The sequence below is a fragment of the Triturus cristatus genome, chromosome 9 (genome assembly GCF_964204655.1).
Source record: "Triturus cristatus chromosome 9, aTriCri1.1, whole genome shotgun sequence".
Classification (NCBI taxonomy): Eukaryota; Metazoa; Chordata; class Amphibia; order Caudata; family Salamandridae; genus Triturus; species Triturus cristatus.
Window position 1 is genome coordinate 835,310,564 of NC_140592.1, and position 21,952 is coordinate 835,332,515.

Here is a 21,952-nt window from a genome sequence, read left to right on the forward strand (position 1 = left end):
TGTTGTAAAACAACATACAAGTGTGTTGTCGTACTCAACAGAAAATGTAAATTGTGAGACCAATGGATTAAATGTATGAATTAACATTTTTAGGGCAGATTTACTCACAATCTGTACCGGGTTTGCATCACAGAAGTGTTGCAAACCAGCCCAAAAATACTTATTTGGCATTTACTTTCCCATGAAAAACTTGTTTTGCTCTGGGAAGTTGCCTAAAAGTCACGTAAAGCAGCGTTGTGCATTACTTTGCTTTACTTTGCATCAACAAGTAATTCTATGGGTTATACATTGACATCGCCATGCAATCAAGCATGATGATTTTTGGAGCAAATCCCTATATTCTAACAACAGTGGACATGGCTTTGTGCCAAAAAATAACACCTCTTTGCAGCAGGCGGTAAAAAGGACAAATGGTTGTATTTGTCCAAACCTTTCCTATTTTGCATGTGTGCTGCTGTGTTTTAAAGTTGGTATAGGAATACTGTTTTGTATTGGAAGGTACCTTTCCAGTACAAGACTTTTGCTAGATATCACGCAGCCACCTTTGCAAGCTGGTGCAAAGGTGTGTGCGTGGTCCTTGGCAGCCTGCTTGAGCACCACGACTAGGAAAACCCTCAATAGTCTCAAGCCCCACTGGGAAATAACATACCTCTCTCTATTGCATTTGGACCCCCGCCCCTCTGTTATTACCGCCTGACATAATGTCGGAAGGAAGAAGCTTGCACACAGCCTGTGGTACAAAGTAGAGGCTACATCACTGAAAACCTAATTCATGAAATGCTCCTCTCCGAAAAGTGGTCCTTACGGACATCTGGGCAGCAGGTAGTCCTACTTGAAACAGAGGCTACCAGAGACGCCTTCAGATCACTATTTTCAAAATGTGTTGTGAGGTGACAGAATGTTTACCTTTAAAACGATATCTCTTTCAATGTCCAACTGCCCAACTCAACCGTCAAGCAGCAGTGGGATCAAAATCTGGTGCTCCTAGTCTCATTCAAGATGGAGTTTCAAACTGGGGAAAATACTTGGATTCCAGCAAGCATCTCAATTTCAGCCTTTGAGGAGCACCTCTGGATCAGGAAAGCATGGTGACGAGGTTTGGTTATCTTGTGGACCCTTGTGTAGCACTGGGAAACATCAGCGAGATCCACCAGTCGCGGCCGGTGCAGGTAAGACTGGTGAGGCGGTGGGGTGGGGCGTCAGGGAGTCAACAGAATAGGGATAATAATATAAATAAAACCACTTACCTTGCACTCGCCGCAACGTTGACTCTGCGATGCGGCGAGTGCATGGTAAGTGATTTTCTTTTTTCAATTTTTTTATTTTACCTATTCCGTCATCTGTGGACTACCCCCCACTCCCGCCCCTCCCCACTGCCGCACCACTTTTACCTGCACCGGCCGCAACTGAGATCCACATCTTTCAAGATGCTCAACCCCTGCATTGCATTGGCATCAATGCAGAGTCATTTTCATGGGGCCCGTTCAGCGCTGCAGTATAGATGCTGTCTGATTCGTTGCAGGGATTCCACCATCCCCGCTTGTGTTCTTGCATCCCTCTCTCTGTACCACCCTCATCAGTGTACATGCTAAGTAGGAGTGCAGGGCAGCAGGTGTTGCCTTTGCCTCCCAAAAGAGAGCAATACAATTGATGTTTGGAATCCATTTGAGTCTATGCTGTGGCTTCGGAAATGTACTTTACCGTAATGAGCATCACACTTCGGTACTACAGTTCTTTGGGCCTTGCGGATACAAGAAAATCCTATTTTCTGTATTCAGAATATTCAGAGCAAGACTGTTAGAACTCTAGCTAGCATCCCCAGTTGAACGTCCACCACTCAGAGAAGCTAGCGTGGTTTTAAGTAGAATGAAGAACTGTCTTTAAAGCATTTAGTCCGGTTAAAAAGTCGACTTTACAAATAGCCTATTTGTACTTCACAAAGAAGTGCACCATCCTTCAATGGAACTGTAACACTTCTGCACCACTCCTATAAATTCACTATCCCAAGATGTATATAAAGTATTTTAGGGGAAACAAATGTGGCTGTAGAGTTAGAAATCTGTGGAAATTGAGATCTTGAATCAGACTTTTCAAATAAAGGGTCAAAATAGCAGTCCCTTCCTCTCTACTCAAACGGTACCAAGGAAATGTATTTACGTGATTACGGTTGTGTGAAGGTGGAGCGATAGGAGAGATTAGAAGTTACTATACACCTTATATGTTGGAGACAGACAGTAAATATGATCCTATATAACCTCTTGTATTAAGAGAACACCTGCTAGTAAAATGTAATACCCCTGATTCAATGTATACCTATGTGAGGTAGGTGGGAACGAGGATTATGTCAATTTGATGTCCAATTACTTTTTATTGCGATTCATTGTGCACTTACATTATTTCTACCAATTACTAAGTATTGGATCTGAAGCACTAGGAGAAAATGTACATTTAACCAGCTCTCATCAGTTCAGCAAAATTATAACCCAGTTCTCCACGACCCAAAAGTGGGGATTTATATCCTACACTACATCGCCTCGGTCTTGATTTTGAAATGCATTATTTTGAAAAAGCTACTGCTGTGAAAGGGTTATGTTGCAAAGACAACTATGCACATAAGAAAGAAAAATAGTAGTTTATAAAGGAATATTGGAAAGTTTACAAATATGGTCCCTTGTGGTCTTTCTTCTGTGTGAGCAGACGCTGAGGTTACATATAGTTGTTGCTTTTAGATCCATCTGTGACTAAATATTTCAGGAATGTCTCCCTGACCAACACCCGTCAATCACAGAACAAAGGACTACATTATTGCGAGCCATTGCGGGGATTCCAACAGTATCCACCGCAGCTGATGAGATGAAGCACACGGGTTGGCAGACAGACAAGCCGGCTGCCCCGCGGCCTTGAAGCACATGGCTTCATCCGCGATGCTCTTCTGGGAACCACCCGCTTCAATTCAAGTGCAAAACCATCAAGCATTTTGTGAGTCCCACGGTTGCAGTGGCTTAGCAAGGGTGCTCGGGTCCTACTGCAAGCAATGATCGATTATTGGGTAGTAAAATACAGCCATAATGGAGGCTCAAGACACTGCACCTTCTGCCTTAAATAGCTGTTAGGCCCCTCCCTGACCAGTTGTCTCACTCTCAGCCCGGCTATGACGCTGGGCAAAGCAAATATTTGTATATGGGGGTTGAATTTGCTAAATAGTCCTTGGTTTTCCATTTCTGCTGCATTGTCGTCCTTAAATGCCCCAGTATCCTCCACTGTGCAATCATGCAGCATAGAGGGCAACACACACCATGAATGGAAGTGCACTGCTTCCAATCCTCAGCTTACCATGGAAAATAACTCAAACAAACTATTGTTAAACTTTATAGCGATGCCTGCTTTGTGATTTAATAGGGACACACCAGTCCAAACCTGCTTACATGTTGGCAATTCAGAAGCTAAATACAATAAAACTCGGGCCCAAAATTATTAGTGACTAGCTTGATCTTTGCATTTATTTATGACCTTAGAGTCCTTCAAAAAGCTGTGAGCAGCAGTTGGCGTTTATAATATATACTCCATTTTATTTACAATTATAGGTAAAAACGTTGTAGGTTACACATCGAATACACAGAGCAGATAGTACACTACTAAATATAGTGAGGGGCTAACAACTATAGTAGGAACAGAAGCCAATGGATCCCACCACTAACTCCAACTTGCACATCTGCAACCACACCAAAGCCTTAGAACAACAGATAGTTGGGTAGTTCAGAGTGCGTGCTATCCAAAAATCAATAATAAAAATCAAACTGTTCTGGTTTTTACAAGAGGTAGCTAAAGTTTCAAACTTTGCCCTTGACACTGGGAAAATATGGTGACTTTCTTAGTTTTTGAACTTTATGCAACATGCTTATTTATTAACTTATTTATTTAAAGAATTGAAAATGCATGAGAGTTTTCATCCCAAAAATATATTGTGAGAAAATCCCCCTTCACACCCATTTTATTTCTTACTTCCAAATGGTGGGGGCTTCGCAAACATTGGGAGGTTTAAGTTACTAAGGAAAAACCTTTGTAACTTCAGACCCAAACTTATTTAACACACTCAAATTAATAAAGAGACTGGTATTTGTTTTACTATATCCAGACAGGTCTCCAAATCCCACAAAATGGCTGGTCAAGCAAGCCCAATACCTACCCATTTCTTGTCAGTCTTGGACACTGATGATTTAACAGCTTGAACATCTACCCACTGAAACCAGGGCACCAGACCACATATATTTTATCACACCCACTGGCAGAACAAACCCAATCAGTAATGACTTTCCATAATTGCAGATCTGGTTTCAACATGAGGAGAGGACCCATAACCATGAATGGCCTTTAAACCAGAAGCTAACATCTGATCATCCACCTTACTGCCTCAGAGATTGCATGCAACAATTACTTTACACATGGAAACAACTCCACTAATAGTCCATTGATATCTCCTCAGTGTGATATTTACTTGCTGCACAAAAGTTTTAAGTGAATGTAATTGGTAGAATGAATACACTTGCCATGGCATAGACAATATATGCAGATGCCCGGAGTATAATGTCACCTTTGTTAAAGGAGGGGAGTGGCATCATGACTGACTCGAGGCTCAGTCCCTCTCCACAATCAACACTGTCAATAAATAGCCTAGTTATGCAAGTCATAGTCTTTCTCTCCAACCTGTTATTGTGAAATATGGTTTTCATCCTCATAATGACAACCCTCAAACTACTCTGCAGACCTTTATGTTTTCTTAGTTATTAGGATTAAACCGCTTGAGGACCAAATTATGAGGCAGATTTGTCTAAATTATGCAGCAAAAAGAGAAAATTCTGTGGCATAGTCTCAGGCGGTATTATTTGAATCCATTTGATCCAGAAACATTTGTGAAATCTGCAAATTATGCAAATTATCTGGCAAACTATGCAGCAAATGTAGTAAATTGATGACCATGATTTAAACACAGTAGACACAGAATTGCAAACATTCACCGGCCTGAACCATTCTCCATTGTTTTAACAACAATTTAGTCTTGAAAGGTAAACAATTCCTAAATATTCTAATTCCACACAGGGGCAATTGTTAGCTGCACTTTGAAGAATACAGCTTTGCCAAGCTATCATGTAATATAGAAATACACAGACCTTGTAATATGTAGTATATTCTTTAGTGTTATCGTATGAGTTCTGGTGACATTTTAAAACCACCCAGCCATTGACCCTGTGGTTCATGATGTCACTATAACCCCTTGATGGAGATATAGGACCTTATTATATGGTTACCGTTATTTATCAGAGAGAGAAAGAAAGAGGGAGGAAGTGAGGGAGGTCGGGATGGATGGATGGATGGATGGATGGATGGATGGATGGATAGATAGATAGATAGATAGATAGATAGATAGATAGATAGATAGATAGATAGATAGATGGATGGATGGATGGATGGATGGACGGACGGACGGACGGACGGACAGACAGACAGACAGACAGACAGACAGACAGACAGACAGACAGACAGACAGACAGACAGACAGACAGACAGATAGATAGATAGATAGATAGATAGATAGATAGATCAGATAGATTGATAGATAGATAGATGGATGGATGGAATGGATGGATTGGATGGATGGATGGATGGATGGATGGATGGATGGATGGATGGATGGATGGATGGATGGATGGATGGATGGATGGATAGACAGACAGGAGGGCGGCCGGGGAGGTGGGCGGATGGATGGACTCAGTAACATTTCCAATTGGATTAATCTCTACCTATTTCTATATACAGACCAATCAAAATGCTACAATCAAGCTTATATTTACTGTGGAAGGCAAGTACTTCAGCTTGCTTCCCACTGACTTTCCTTTGTGCTTCTCCATCCATTAGAGAACTACATTGACTGCAAGTGTTTCAAACTGGAAAAAAAAGCAAATTGTGTTGGACTGCTAAAATAAATAAATCATAACCTGCTTCCACAGAATCTGCACCCCAGCTATTCTGAGCCATGCATTTTATGTTCATGTTTTTTGCACGTGTTTCTATGGTTACTTTTCCAAGGTCAGACCACACAAGGCTGAGCTCCGACTCAGGAAGACAACAGCAGCTGCGCAGCAACCTTTGTGGAATTAAATAATTGATACAAGTTAAAAGTACCCTGGTTTTGAAAGAAAAATTAGAGGGGGCGAAAATGGAGTCCTGCCTCTTCTTGGCATTTGATTCACGTTCCTGAAAATATCACTCAAAGCCCAAGATATTTTATTTCTGCCCGATGGCGATATAACTACAGCGGATACTTTATTTCACGATAATGTTGACTTCCGAGCAGGAAGTCCCTGCTTAGAAATGTCAGGGCCTGACACAAAAGCTCTTCCTTTTCTATATTGACGCCTTGAAAAATAGTCACGTGCTTCGTAGCGTTCAGCAACATTGAACAAAATGGACGCCTTCGCCAGTATGGATCATAAAGCATTAACGAATAAGCCGCCATGCATCTTCAGAGCTGTAAGGTGATATTAAGAGGAGTATGCAAGGCACAATTGATTGGAACTAATTGAGGACTGGGATGCTCTGAAGGAAACACATTAGTCATTTAGCGGTTGTGCTAATATTGCACCGCGTTTCCTGCGGTTTCATTAGCAGCACATTGCTTCGATGCCCTAATCATATGCTCAGTCACATCACAATCAGCGCACTAAGCACTGGCAAGCTGTTCCTCCCCGCCTAAAGCTGAGTAGGTGTCTGCTCTACGCGGAGCCTCAATTATTGACTTATTTTATGTTTAATCTAATAGGCAAATGTTTATTGTTGAATCGCTGGGCGCCATGACAGGACGGTACCCTGAGGATTAGCTGTACAATTGATGATCATTAGTGCATGGGATATGCATTCCACTAGCTCTACTGATATTATGATGAAGTGCGCCTAAAAAAAAGATTTTGTCGAGATCAAAATAACAGCATCCTAGCCTTTCAGGATATGTGAAAATAATTGTTAACATACACATATGTTTTGTACTAAAATTGGAAATGCTTTGTGATATGATGCAAGAAAGGCAAAGGTACCCAATGGAGAAGTGTGTTCCTTAGGCCCTCATCTTTATTGAGGAGGTAAAGAGGTGGTACCTCCTCCATCAGTGTTGCCTGATGGCATCTAGGCTAGTCAGTTTCATGGCCAGTACAGCTGGCAGGCAGGGTGTGCTCCAGCATCACGTCAGTGGCGTAACATAAAATGGCTGGGCCTGCCTGCAGAATGTAAAGGAGGTGCCCCTGAGCCCCCTATGTCTTAGAGATATTTATTGGCTTCTGCCTGAATAGAGGGCCCCCTTGAAGAGTTGGGGCCCTTAAATGTTGGGTACGCTTTGCACTACAGGGGCTTGCATAATGCCCTTGTAACACCCAGCATCCCTACAACATTCCATGGCAATGCTGGAAGCACCAACCCAAGGATGCCCTCCAGCCAGGGATGCCTGCTCGACGAGGGTGGCGGTAGATAATATGGGAGGTCATCTTCCGTCTGTCTTGCTGCACCCCTCATTGTCAAGTCACCGAGCTCGAAATCTGTCCCAGAGCAGCATGTCGGTAGGGAGGCAGGCCATTGATGCTGCAAGCCAGACCTTTCAATGTACAAGTTGGCAGTAGGCCACCCTACCATCTGCCCCCTAATATGTGGGGCCCCTTTTCTAAATCTCGGCTATTATGACAGAGGTTTAGGGTCAGACTGCCCTGTGTGCAAAGGAGCCTGAGGCGGCACCTCCACTATGGCGGAGAAACATCGCCCCACAGCTGAAATGCAGCAGACAGAAGAAAAAAAAAAAAACAATCAAACTAATTTATTGCCATTTTATTTTTACTTCCAGTCCACCGACTCTAGGGCGGGGCAGAGCCATGTCACAGTGTCACACAGCAGGGGGAGAAGGAGTGGTAGGTACCGAAAGTGCACTTGTCAGTTTGGCCAGCCGTATACCGCCGGCAAAAACGACATGCACACTTGGATATCTCACGGTTCCTAGGAGATATCCTAGGACTCAGGGGCACAGGCTCCCAGTCCCTGCAGGAGTGCAAAACCGTCCCGCTCCTTCCAATCCCGGAGCTTCTCTTATGCTGGGAGGAATAGTATGAGCGTAGTGCTGGGATTGCGTGGGGTCTGGGAGCTTGTGCTTATGGGAATTGTGTACTGGGACGGGAGCAGAGGAGCAGCGCTGCACAGGAGCAGAAGATCGTGGGAGCTGGCAGGAAAGGTAAGTTTACATTTTTATTATTATTATGATTTTTTTCCTGTCCCCCCGACCCCCACACCTCAGATTGACAGCAGCCGCCACTGCAAGGAGCAGAACAAAAAAATGGGACAGCACAGATTAGGCTTTATGGTGTGTATCAAAAAGCACTGTAAACAGAAGGATTCTCAATGGACAAGGCCACAAGAGAAATGTTTACAATAGGCTAAAAGTATTCCACCTTTTTAAAGGTATAAAAGCCTCATTTAAATCCTGATGGAGAACAAACTTAGAGATAGCCACAAGGCTGGGGCAATCCGGACTTCAGTTGAGCGGCCTCATAGCGACCCCACTGAGGCGTTGAGCTTTATTGAGCTGGTGGCATGTTTGATATGCCCACTCATGTTCTACAAGAACAAACTCCTGAAGCTGGAGTTTGTTCTTGCAGAACAAAATAACAATGGTCGTGACAGACCATGAGCTTCCTCCCTGGGCATGGGGGCCACTGTGCGATTCCTCCACTCAGGGCCACTGGGTCTCCCATGGTAGTCCCGGGTAGAAAAATAAGTGACAGCTGAGCTGCCTTAAACATGATGGGGCTACTATTATTGTGTCCTGATGGCCCTGTGGCTAATAGGCTGTCAGGTTTGATGTTTACAGCAGAAGAGCCAGGTGAGACTCCGCTGTCAAAAACCCAGCGGTTCCCCAACCGCTAAATGGGGTGGGGCTACAGCGAGTTTGAGGATACAGAGGATCCCCCATTTTATGGCAGATACGCCATCAAACCCTAAACGTTCCTTCAAGTGTCTTCCTAATGCTCCCTTAGGTACCAGGAGCTTGACCAAGAAGGTTTATACCTCCAAAAAAAGAGATTGGGCTAAATCATACTGCAATGTCTTCATGTTGTCTGTGTTGCACAAGTATAGAGTGATAATGATTGCTATGTTTTTGTTTTTTGCTCAATATTTTTAATTTCTCATGGTATCTTGCCCATAGCTTTGCAGCACTTTTGAACACGGTCTATAAATCATCCTCAATCCATTTTCGTGCTTCCTGACCACAAGGTTCCAAAAAAGCATGCTACCCAGTGTAAAGCACCTCAAGACCTCATCATTAGAGATGGTAAGTGCTATAAAACAGAATACAATTATGAATCCAGACGTGTCACCCATTTTGATAACACTTTTCTCCCCCTAAAACATGTTAGCATCTATTACAACATCAAATGGTCCCCTAATATCTTTTGTTTTGAGAAATGTTTGCCTTCAAATTAGAAATCAGACATGCCCACTAAACATCTTTCAAGTTAAAGAGGCAAAAACTACCTTATAAAGAATGAAGCTGCAGCTGAAGTACCTGCAGAAACCCCGTCCGGCCCCACTAAACTCTGGGTGTTCAGCGAGGAGCCCTCCGCGGTTTCACAGCTGTGGTTCTGCCCTGAGGTTGCTTGAATGTGCTGGCACCCTCTTCCGCCGTCTGTCGTTGGTGCTTCCGTCTGAAAAGAATATAGGTAGGACACTTAATTTCAAATGGCATCACATTATGGAAACAATATCACCTATAGCCAACCTAGCAGTCGGAAACAGAGGCCAAAAAAATCAAGAAATTACCCATGGGGACTTCGTCTATGAAAGGCCAGGGGACTGGTACCAGGTCAGTCATGACAAGCGACAAAACCCACCCCAGCACGAGTGACCTTTCAAAGGGTAGTGGGTATTATCTTGATGTTTATGTATGTTATTACATCTACATTCAGCAACAAAGACAAATCACTGGTGAAAACTCACACAATGATAATCATAAATGCTACAAACCATGAACACCTAATAATACTAGGAATCCATAGCTTAACAGCTGGATCTACAGTTTTTTAGCTGGCTGTCGGGTAATATTTGCCCATGAAAGGACCAAAGCAACCACCTCTAGGCAACAAACCCATCCCCCTGCCCCTTGCAAACATTCCCATCTTCCACCATTTAGAGATTCCAACCTACACCATGCCAGGAAGTAACCCACGTCCACCACCAGAGCAGCTCTTGCTTTTTAGAGGTGACAAGAAAACCAATGATTCCAGTTCCAGTGCCACTAGGCCACATGATCCCTACGTCTCTTCTGTGGTGTAGCCATATGTTCTCTCAGTGCAAAGATTTCTTCCTCTGAGAACTATGTAGGAACCTCCACCATCAAGCCATGCAGATGAATTTATGTTTTCTTCCTTAATTCCACTGTTTGCTAATTACTCCTTATGTCGGGCCTTAGAGAAACTCTTCACTATCCTGGCAGTTCTAGCTCTAAAGGAATAAAAAACTGTGCTTCAAGTACCGGTCCCAGAACCAACAAGATCACCATTACACCTTGTCTCTTTCTCTGGACACATTCCTACTCCAGAGGGACTTGCAGGCACATGCATCAAGAAAAGCTTTTGCGAGTCCTTAATTGCGAATATTAAGGAATCGCAATTAAGGACTCGCAAAAGCCTATGCATGTAGGAATCGCTATCAAAATAGCGATTCCTTAACATTCAATAACTGCGACTCACAAATTGCGAGTCACAATTAATGAATGGCTTCCTATTCATTCCTATTCATTCCTATGGGCCTCCAGGCCCATAGGAATGCATTGGAGATTGCGGGAGCAATTTGCGAGTACCAGTAGGTACTCGCAAATTGCTCCCGCAATTTCTAGGGTGCAAGGGTGTCAAAATGACACCCTATTGCTCCCATGTATTTGAACTCTGCATACACACATGCTCTAAGGGCATGTGTGCGCGCAACATGAAACTTAGAAGAATGCAAATAAGTGCATTTTTCTAAGTTTTAGCAAATTACCATGAAGTCCAGCTTCATGGTAATTTGCTCCCGCTAATAGCAAAATCTCTATTTTTTAAACTTTAATGCATTGCATTTAAGGAATCTCAATTAGGGATTCCTTAAATGCAATCGCTATTTAAGGAATCGCTATTTTGAGATTCCTTAAATTGCGATTTTTGCATTTGGGATGATGCATCCCAAATGCAAAAATATCGGTCGCAAAGGGGCAGATTCTGAGAATCTGCCCGTTTGCGACCGGTTTTGTGGTTGATGCATGTGCCTGTTAGACAAGATTCCTGTCTCCAAGATAAATATGGAACCCACTTCCTTGACGATGTAGATGACCTAAGTCTTTAGAGATCTCCCATTGCCAGCGTTTGCGTGATCCTGCTTGCCACCACGTCAAGGTATAATGTATGCGCCTCATCACAGCTGCTTTTGCTATCCAAAACATCTGCATACACCCTCTAACTCACTACTTGTGCACTTTCAATACTATACTACATTGTTTGTGAAACATTACAATTTATCATATGATGTCTGAAAATGGAATATACCTATAAAAAATTATCGTAATATATTTAACAAATACTCTGATTTTGTTGGGCTTCAGAGTGATCTAGTGACAATATGTTTTGATTATTGCAAATTTTTAAAAAAGCTTGTTAAAAAGAAGCTCAGCCTGCTGAGGGACAAAGTATTGGATACACAGAGGCAATTGTACAACGGAATATTGAAGGCAGAATGTTGACAGCACAGAAATTCAATAGAAGAATATCGCAGGACGAAAGATCAAAAAAGTTCACAGCGGGAGGTACGGAATTACTATTCTTTACTCCACATCTACATACTTTGAAGACATATACATCACAAGATTCGTATATCTGGAGTTATGGTTAGGAAAGCTATACAAACTTATTGTTTGATATTTTATCCCTCGATATTCTTGTCACGATATTTCTGTCCCGTCAATATTCATTCTGCCGTCAATATTGGCAACCTGCACCCACAAGGACTCATTTGGAATAAGAATGAGCCCTGTTATGCCTGTCAAGTTTGGGTCGCGGGAGCCCACATGAACTCTGCTGGGATCACATTGCCCGCTTCAATATTCTTGCTGGTAGATTTGTGTATATGGTGGGAAATCCAGCCCTGACTGGGTACCGGTGCATCTGTCCCCTGTGCCTGTCAGCAGTTACTGCCAATGAACATATGTGCATGATCTGAGAAAGACAAACTTGCCAACAAATCCCACTTGCCACATATTTCTGCTTCAGTCGCCACAAATAGCGAAACCCATGCATCATCGTCTGCAAAATGACCTGTCTTTTGCGGGATCCTTAATCGTCCCAGAATCAGCGACAATCGTTATTCTGAGAGCGGATCTTTGAATGCTTGCAGGCATTAATCATCGTTTCGCTCATATTTGGGACCGGCGTCTCGCGGAAGCCTTGCCTCTCTCGAGACTGGCAGCGCCGCCACGAGGTGCTGGTTTCGTCACAGCGCCATCTTGAAATTTAACCTTATTGACTCTTTCATGTCGTGGCTGCCAAGCCAATGAAACCTCGAGGGTCACATAATTCTGCCTGTCAGGCAAATTATGACAAATAATGAGAGGGACTTCGGTTTCCTTGAAAAACATCCTGTGCTCTCAAGGTCACCGAAAGCTTAGAGAAACTTGCCGTTCTCGCCACTCATACAATAGAGCGTCTGCTTTGTAATTGTTTCCAAGCTATTGAGCACCAAGTAGGCATTTGAAATTACAATTTTATCTGCAATTCACAAAAACTAGGAAAGTGGGGAAGGCAAGGGAAGGGTAGATGGCAGGAAAAGCGTTTTATTGATACCTCTCAAATTTTTACAGCTCTTGCCTGGTGAGCCTCCCTGGTTTTTTTTAACTCAAGTATGACATTGTTGCATCTGGATACCTTTGTTTAAAGTTCACTGTTTAAACAGCGATTAGATTGTGACAGTACCTTTAACAAAGTAGCATTTTTAGGTCTTGCCTGACCCAGCGTATGCGTTGGTCTGGCGAGACTTATTGAGAGGGCTCCAAAAAGTGCTACCAGGTCAGCCTAGAGCTACAGTGCATGTGCACAGGCGCGCGCGTCGCGCTTTACCGCGATTATTTTCACTTTCGCTGCCACTTTGATGTTTGATCGTGATCACTTTCACTATTGCGGCCGCACAGCCGCTTGGCATAGCCAATAGGTCTCGCTTTTGGGACCTTATAACTATTTAGTTATGCAACTGTTGCATGGTTAACCACTTATAAGGTCCCAAAGGCGAGACCTATTGGCTATGCCAATGCTTGTTATAGATGTCCTCTGTCGCGCTGCTCCCAGTTCTGGAACTATCTTTCAAAAAGTGACAGATATCTCAATGGGATGAATGCACGTGCCTTGACCAAAGTGTTGATCAGCAGTTCACGAGTTCACGAGTTCACATCCTGGTGGCCCAAACTTATATTCTTGAGAAGGTCAGGTACATTAAGTACCATAAATTGGGGAACAATAGCCATTTGTAGTGTACCATGTACCAAGAAATATAAAAAAAAACAAGCTGTTTCTTACATGAAGATTGTTCAGAGCCAGGGGTGCCAGTGACTTGCAGTAAGGGAGGCTGGTGGGTGAGCAGGTGTCGGACCCCAGTGGCAGGAGTCATTCAACTTTTGGTCGATAGGCATGGAAATGGTTCATCGGAACACATTAATATAAAGCAACCTACCTAGAAATCTGCTACTTTCTCGGAGTCCTATCTGAGCCTTCTAAAAGGCTTATTTTGCTTAAATTGTCTTAAATAATGACCATTAGAGATCTGTAAGTATTTATTTTTAGAGGGAGAGATTAAGCTTTTTCCCCAAAGAAAAAAAATACTATATGCTGCAGATAGTGGTGCCTTTTATATTATCAACTGAAAGAAGAAAAAGAGCACAACGTTCAACCCCAAGAAAGTCTCTAGGCACTACTGACAGTTAACAGATGTGTCTTGTTACCCAACTCAAGAGAACTCATTTTATTGACCTTCAAAGGATGAAAGACTGACTCGCCAGGATTTGAACCTGTGACAATGGGGTCAAAGACAATGGATGCATTACCCATGGAGGGGAAACAACCATTACAAAGCAGTCATTACAACGCACTACCTTTACAATGCAGCTTTTACAACGCAACTGCCTTTACATCGCATGCCATTACAACGCATGTCACTGCAACGCATGCCATTACAATGCATACCATTACAACGCATGCCATTACAACGCATACCATTACAACGCATGCCATTACAACGCATTATAAGGTAAGTAATGGAGATTTTTTTGTTTTAGGGTGGGTATGTGTTTTGGGGTACATGGGGATAGTATTTTTACCCCTACAGTATCGAACACATACCCTACTGTTGCGCTCACTGGAGTGGGAATAGTAATTTGTACCCCTACACTATCCAACTGTTGCACTCACTGGAGTGGGAATAGTAATTTTTACCCCTACACTATCCAACACTTACCCCACTGTTGCCCCAAAAGTATTATGCGTTGTAATGGTATGCGTTGTAATGGTAGTTTCTAAAAATAAGTTGTAATGGCATGCATTGTAAAATCATGCGTTGTAATGGTAGTCGCGATGTAAAATTGTAATTGTTTGCGTTGTAACGTCATATATTTCCGACGGAGCCACCACACCCACTCTCAAAATGAGGGTCTACCTTATTGCACTTTATAAAGTGTTCTTTGAAGCACTTCTGTCCTTTCTATGCATGCTAACAAGCAAGCTTTACTATTATCCAATTTAATGGTCCTCAATTTCCCAACCTCAGAAGGATGGAAGCTTGTGTTTGCATTGCTGGGATTTGATCGGCAGGTCGCAGGAAATGTCAGCAGTAACTGTTTGCTTTGTTGAGCCATCTTGGTGACATGATGTTGGCATGGCGCACACCACGATTATATAGCACATCAAATGATGGAATGGGTCACAAAATTGTGCTAAGGGGCATTTGATTACAAGAAGCAGGTAACTACTACCTATTGATGGGATGGAGATTGTGTAAGGACATATGTGTAGCAGTACATCATAAAGCCAATCGCACCTTTCAACACATCCACATTGAACAGAATGGTCCCGATATGTTGCCTACCCATGGCTCCTCCAACTGCTCTTAATTACTGTGGATAAGAGAACCAAGGTACTAAATGATGAAGAAATGCTCCCTGGATCACATATTTTTGTTTGAAAGATCAACTGTAATAAGAACTCAAGGTTCCTAGTTGCAAAGACAGAAACATATCCATATTTCCTCCTTCGACAGCGACATATCAAAATTAAGAAAAATGGCAAGCTCCATGTATAGGAGACTACAAAGGTCTCCTTTACGGGTTGCAATTGGTACCATTGTGTTGCCACTTACAACCTCGCCAGACTGCTTGGTAAGGCATGTGATTTAAGTAATCAGATAAAAGACCTGGTGTAGTTGGCTACTTGTAATTTTCTATTAACATGCTGTAGCCTCAAAGTTTGTGGAGGGGGGTCCATGTTTGTGTCACATGTGATGTGATATTAATAGGACCATCATGGGTCATGTGATGTGATTTTCATTCTCCGTTGATTTTGGTGAGTTGACATTAATGAGAGATGGGTGGCATGGAATGTGAAGTGTAATAGGTGCAGCAGGTTCATGTTGGCATCACTGAGCAATCGCTTGGGGTTCTGAGGTGTAGTCAATTTACAAATTGGAATGCATTTATTTAGATTAGGTTAATAGGTACTAGCGCTCTTTGGAAAAACAACAGTTAAACCACAAATCAAACAAATATCTAGACTTCCTCCCAAAACACCAAGCCCATAGATACACACTTTTGTTTTTATAAGTAATACAACCTAGAGGAAAGTGCATTGCCTCTTGTCTGGGACTCAGCCCTATACAACTTTAACAGCCACCAAGGCCCAGCATTTAGATGTGGAAAAGGCAAATGATGGAAACTTCCAGAAAGACAAACATACAATTAGTAGGAGCGGGTTGGGGAGACCTGCACAGATGATCTTTGACATAACACTAAAAATTGATTCTTTATAGTCCCAAGGGGGGTCCTGTATTCAAAGCAAGCAGACATTTTGCCCACAGGGGGTCTGACCAGGCCCCTTTAATTAAAGAAGACACCGCAATAAATATCGGTCACAACAGTTAATTGGTTCACATATGATGGTATATGGTATTCCTGTCTTCTGAAATAGTGCCTTGACATTTTGAACTAATTAGCTAAAATAAATTCACTGAAAAGGACAGCCCAGCAGCGAGGCACAAATGTAATTAAACACTCCCTGGGACGCTTGCATACTTCAAACACTGTGTCACAGTAGATCAGGTTTTATATCCGTCAGTGGCTGAGATCTCAAAGCGCCAGATTTCGAATGTTTTGCTGAAATATTTATTGCAGCGAGACTAATATCTTCTGGGATGCTGTAATGCTTTCGAACATTTAAAAGCCCTAAGTACTTCTTGCCCAACTATGATGAGATGCTAAAAGTTTACATTTCATTTTATCTATGTGACTTTTGAGAAGAAACCTCTGTGGTGCTTTACATAACAGGAAATATGCACTCTTTTCAAAAATATATGTTGCCCCTTGCTAATCACTTTGTAAACTCTGAAAGATTAATTCTAGAGAGTCTTTCTACTTATTTCCGTGCATCCTATTTTTTTTTAAACGTGTTTATAAGTGTTTAAGACGGCCCTGCATTTTGACAATCACCTTTGTCTTTTGATACAGGAAATTGCGTACGGAAAGGGCTTGAAATTGTGTGTTATAATCTCTTGCAGAGCAGGTTGCATTGTTCTTTGCTTTTCACCAAAAAGAAAATGCAGCCTTTTACTTTGCACCTTTGTTGCAGTATTTGATAAACAGACTGACATCCGTTTTAATTGATACATTCAGAAGTCAAAAGAGTAAACTGGAAAGAGTGTGACATTGTATTTTTGTAGTTGATGTCTATAACCTAATAATAAAAGTTGAATAGAAGAAACTTGTATGAACTTCCAGTTTACAAAAATACCCAGGTCAAAGGTTAAAAGTTGGAACACATCACAAAGGCATGACTCGCGGGTGGGGGGTGGGTAGGGGGATCGCGCTGGGGTATGCACAGGGGGGATTTAGAAAATAAATGTAAAAACTTACATTACAGGGTCCCGCGCGGCCTCAGCTCCTGGCCGGGTCCGGCGCCTGCGTTTTCCTGCTGTTTCCTGTACTCTTGCCTCTGGCAGGAACAGGAAGCAGGCATCCTCCCTCCCCTCCCCTAAGCCAATCACAACACTGCAATGGCAACGTTGTGATTGGTGCGGACGGCGCACAGCTGGGCCCCTGTAGGGAGGCCATTTTCTCTATGTAGGATTCATGAAGCCTACATAGTGAAAATGCAAAGTTCACATGACTGGTTTGGTCGGCCCCAGAGGGCCAACCAAACAGTCAGGGCCCACAGCATTGGGCAAGCCACTCCTCCTCAACCCATCCAACCAGGCATACCATTCTGCTTTCTCGCAGCGCGAGAAGCAGAAATATAAAATGGTATTTAAAACACTATTTTATGTTTCTGCTTCTCGCACTGCGAGAAAACAGTGGGCCGACGCTCCTCCGCCCTAATGGAGGAGCCACCCCTGCACTATCAAGAAGAAACTTGAGACCATTTTAGAAAAATAATCCAGATTTTTATATAATTTTAGACACCAAGATCATCTGGATCAGGTAAGTACTTCAGAAGTTATAAATATTTACAGGTAAAACAGTAGAAAATCACAGCTGTCAGATTTGATGCCTCGAACGCAGTAACGTTATCCTATGGGAGGAAAATACATGTATTACATAAGTATACTGCGAACGGATGTAAGGTTTAAGGTGCTTAGGGCCCAGGGTCCAAGAAACCACCAGCAGTTCGGGTCGCACTATCCTGGAGTGCACGGGTGTAGAGGTGCTGGTTGCATTAGTAGTCTCGAGTGCTATGCAGTAAAGTTTAAATGGATCGGTCTAAACAGAGTCTGCAAGGGGGGACTTGGGGACAGGTCCGGCAGAACTCAGAATGGGGCTCTGCTTGTGGGGACTCCCTAGGCCAAGGGGATGCAGGATGTGGGGCTCAGGAGCCGAGGAACTGGCTGGCTGTCCACTTTTGCTGGAGGCTCTTACTATTCTTGGGGTACCTGTAGAGGAGGGAAAAGAAACACAGCAGGACCACTCTCAGTGTGGAGTTCATCTCTCCTGAAGTCCCTTGACTTGCAGGTACGTTTTTGTAGTGGTGGTGTTCGGATTGAATACAAACAAGCCAGGGCGGGCCCAAGTTCCCGCTAGTCAGGGTATTGGTGTAGGGGAGCTCCTGGAGGGTCTACTGTCTCGAAACTCTGCAGAGAGATGGGGCTGACCTCCTAGAGCGTCAGGGTCCCTCTCCTGTCATGCTGCTTCTTCTGTGGGCAAAATGGCCAACAACACGAGGTACTGTAGATGTTTTTGGATGTTGTTGAAGTAGCTGGAGGGTCCTTTACAGCTTTGAGAGGATGCACAGCTTCTGGACAAGTCAAGCCAGTGCCAATGTCAATTTTTCAGCACCAAGGTAGGGTTTGACGCCAAACAGTGGTATAGTCCTCAGTTCTCGTGGTGACTGCTCTTCTTTGTCCTTTCTTTGGTTCCCGGTAGATGAATCTGAGTTCCTGGTGTCAGGGGGCCAACTAAATACTGCAATTAGGGTGTTAAGGGGAGTGTAAGTTAGTAGCCAATGAGCTACCTACCCCTAGGCTGACTACACCCTCTATATGACTACTTCCTGTGGAAAGTGAGCATAAACCTGACCCCGAGTTTCTAGTTTCACTAAAAGCAAGATGGCGAAACCCTTCTTCGGGTGTCAATTTCAGATGGCCCACCCTTGGGGTGTGCTTTCCTAATAGTGCAACAAGCCTACTGAGACCTCATTTTCCTGCCTGCTCTGGTGTTAAATGGGCCCCAGGGCAGGGGGTGGCATTCTCCAGGTCTGGAGGAAGCCGGGGTCACAAATCAAAGGCGACAGAGGCTTTGAAGCCTCAGGCCTTAATATGCTAATTCAATATCCATCCTCTTGAAGGACGTGTAAACACCTCTTGCCAGAGCAGGAATTGTTCCTGACCTCTGAGAGCATTGGCTCTCTACAACAAGGGAGTCAGAAACTCAACTGTGGTGGCAGGCTGGAAGATACCAGTTAGCATGCACACTAGATAGTGGTAGCGCTGGGTGTATGTCATAATAAATCCAACACTGGCATCAGTATGGATTTATTAAGGTGAGGTGTTTGATACCAAACACCATAGTTTTCAGTTAAGCTATTATGTAGCTGGGTAACTCGTAATGACCAATGCTCAGTACATATGCTTAAGACAGCTTCCTGTTCACTTGCAATGCTGTGGCAAGGGACCCAGACATCACAGGGCATATCTGTTCATGCAGATATGTCCTCACATATAATATAATGCACCCTGCCTTAGGGCTCTAATCCCTGCTGTAGGGGTGACTTACATATAGTAGTGTGCATGGGCATGGCACACAGGAAGTGTGAAGGAAGGTAGGGATATAGTTGAGAAGACAAATAAGCTAGCCGAGACTTGTGAAGTGCTTTATGCGGCAAACAACAGAGTTTAAAGATGATACGCTTCCTAATGGGCAGCCAATGAAGCTGTCTAAGGATATGGGAGGAAGGCGAGCAAGAAGAAAGATTACAAATTATACGAGCAGCAATGTACTGAACCACCTGCAGTTTGGACAGAAAAGTGTCGTTTACTGAGGTCTGCAAGTTGTTCCCATAGTCCAGGCGACTGATAAGCACCTGGACAAGATTATTCCTAGCAGTGTCTGGAAGCCACAGAAGGCTTTTTAAAAAGTCTCATGACAGCGAAGCAACATGCTGCAAATGGTACTAACTTGATCTTTCATAGAAAGAGATTGGTTCAACTTCACGACAAGATCTTTTACTACCTGCTTAGGTGCACGGGCGGAGCCTAGTTGTGTGGGCCACCAATCAGCTCACCAATTCTCGGTTGCTTTGCCAAATAGCATGATCTTTGTCTTGTCGCCGTTTAACTGGAGACAGTTGTTACTCATCCAAGCATCGACTTCCATCATGCAGTTTGCTACATTTATTCATCTGTTCAAGTGTCACTCACATTTTGTTAAAGCCCATTTCATTCATTGACACTTGTACTTTAAGAACAGCATATTGGCTGATCACATCTGTAATGCCTGTAAAGCACTGCATACCAGCACTAGGGCTGCTGTGCCACTCCTTTATTTTTATACGTTTTAAATGTTTGCTATTCTTTTTATTTATTTGCATATTGCACATGTTTTAAACATAAATTAATACATAACAACCACACACTCTCCAATGCTAGATCTATTAACATTGCCAACGCTTGTTCTCCTAGGCTGTTTCCTGACGGCTGCAAACAACTGGGGTGTCAGTCCCTACAGACGCTTACATGGGAAGATGCTATGGCATCGTTATATTCATCATCAATGTAGAAACCGGAAGATGCAGCTGTTTTTGGTTGATATAAGGTGTGATGCATGGTGTGAAATGGGGCCACCTCCATGACACAGTAGGCTCACATCCTTGGGAAGCTGTACCCTTGGGTAAATTAGCCGCACTGTCAGTATTCTTGAATAATTTAAAGCATTAATGTTGCGGTTAACACTTTGCATTAGTCTAATTTATGGCTGATTCACAAAGATGCTAGGAAAAAAGTCTAATAGAAGCTCCTGTAGGATCGCTCTTCCATTTGGAATAAATGTCCAACTTTTCAAGGATTCATAAAGAATCCAATGGGTTACCTTAAATCTACAACTGTTGAAGATGTATTGGAGTACTCCACCACATAACAATTACACAGGCACTTTTCCCTCCAGATACAAACTTCTCAATGTGGCACAAATTTGCATTGGCATAGGTAAATTTGTTTCACCACTTGGACAATGTTTTTGTCAAGAGAATAATCACTTGCCCTTTTACCTCATTAAATATAGGAATGTTCCATTCCAGTTCCCGTCCTGGAAATGCCCTTAATCTGCCTCTGACAGGAGTAAATTCACATGAATTTCTATGATATAAAATCATACAAGTGGGTGGTGAATACCCAAAATTTACAAGCTTGTGGGCATTGATCTCCCGTTGAAGACTGCTTCTATTCCATTTCCCCACTCCTTGCGGATGCCATCCCTAACACGACTATGGCAATTCTGCCATGTTGGCAGAATCGCTGCATTTGTATACGTGCACCAGTTTCTGAATCCGTCAATCAGGTTTGACATTTACCTTTGTAAGGGGCCTAATAGAAAAATGGAAGTTGGATCAGAGGTGCACAAACTGCTATTTAAAAAGAGATCTATCTTGGAATATTTTTTATCAAGATTCAAGCGTGGGTGAGACCAAAGTTGGAGAGGGATATGTAACAACAGAAGTTGTCAGTCATATCTTATTGACTACATAAAAAAAATAAAACACTTGAATATATTATTTGACCTACTAGATGGTCTATCTGCATACAATCTGCTGATTTACCCATTTCAGTCAAACACTTGTGGGAATGCTATGGTATGAATATCTATCTAGACATAACGCTGATCCCTAATTATCAATATAGAAGGATGTATGACATTACAACGCGGGTTTTTACAACGCGTGCATTTACATCGCATGCGTTACAACGCATGCGATGTTACAACGCTATGCCATTACAACGCAAGTCTTTACATCGACTTGCACTAGATGGCGTGCTAACATTAAAAAAGTGTAATTTACTATTCCAACTCCAGTCCACTTAACAGTAGGGAAGGTGTTGGGATAGTAAACTACACTATTTGTAATGTTAGCACGCCATCTAGCGCAAGTCGATGTAAAGACTT

The 21,952-nt window shown here is 42.9% G+C and overlaps 1 protein-coding gene across 3 annotated transcripts in view; it reads right to left on the reverse strand.

The window, feature by feature from the left end:
• The window catches only part of KIF26A (kinesin family member 26A), a 240,573-nt gene that overhangs the window by 86,557 nt on the left and 132,064 nt on the right, over positions 1 to 21,952 (reverse strand). For all 3 annotated transcript variants that reach the window (XM_085626269.1, XM_085626271.1, XM_085626270.1), the window contains exon 4: positions 9,565 to 9,734. In XM_085626269.1, the coding sequence (XP_085482395.1) occupies positions 9,565 to 9,734 (170 nt within the window). The remainder of the gene's footprint in view (positions 1 to 9,564; positions 9,735 to 21,952) is intronic.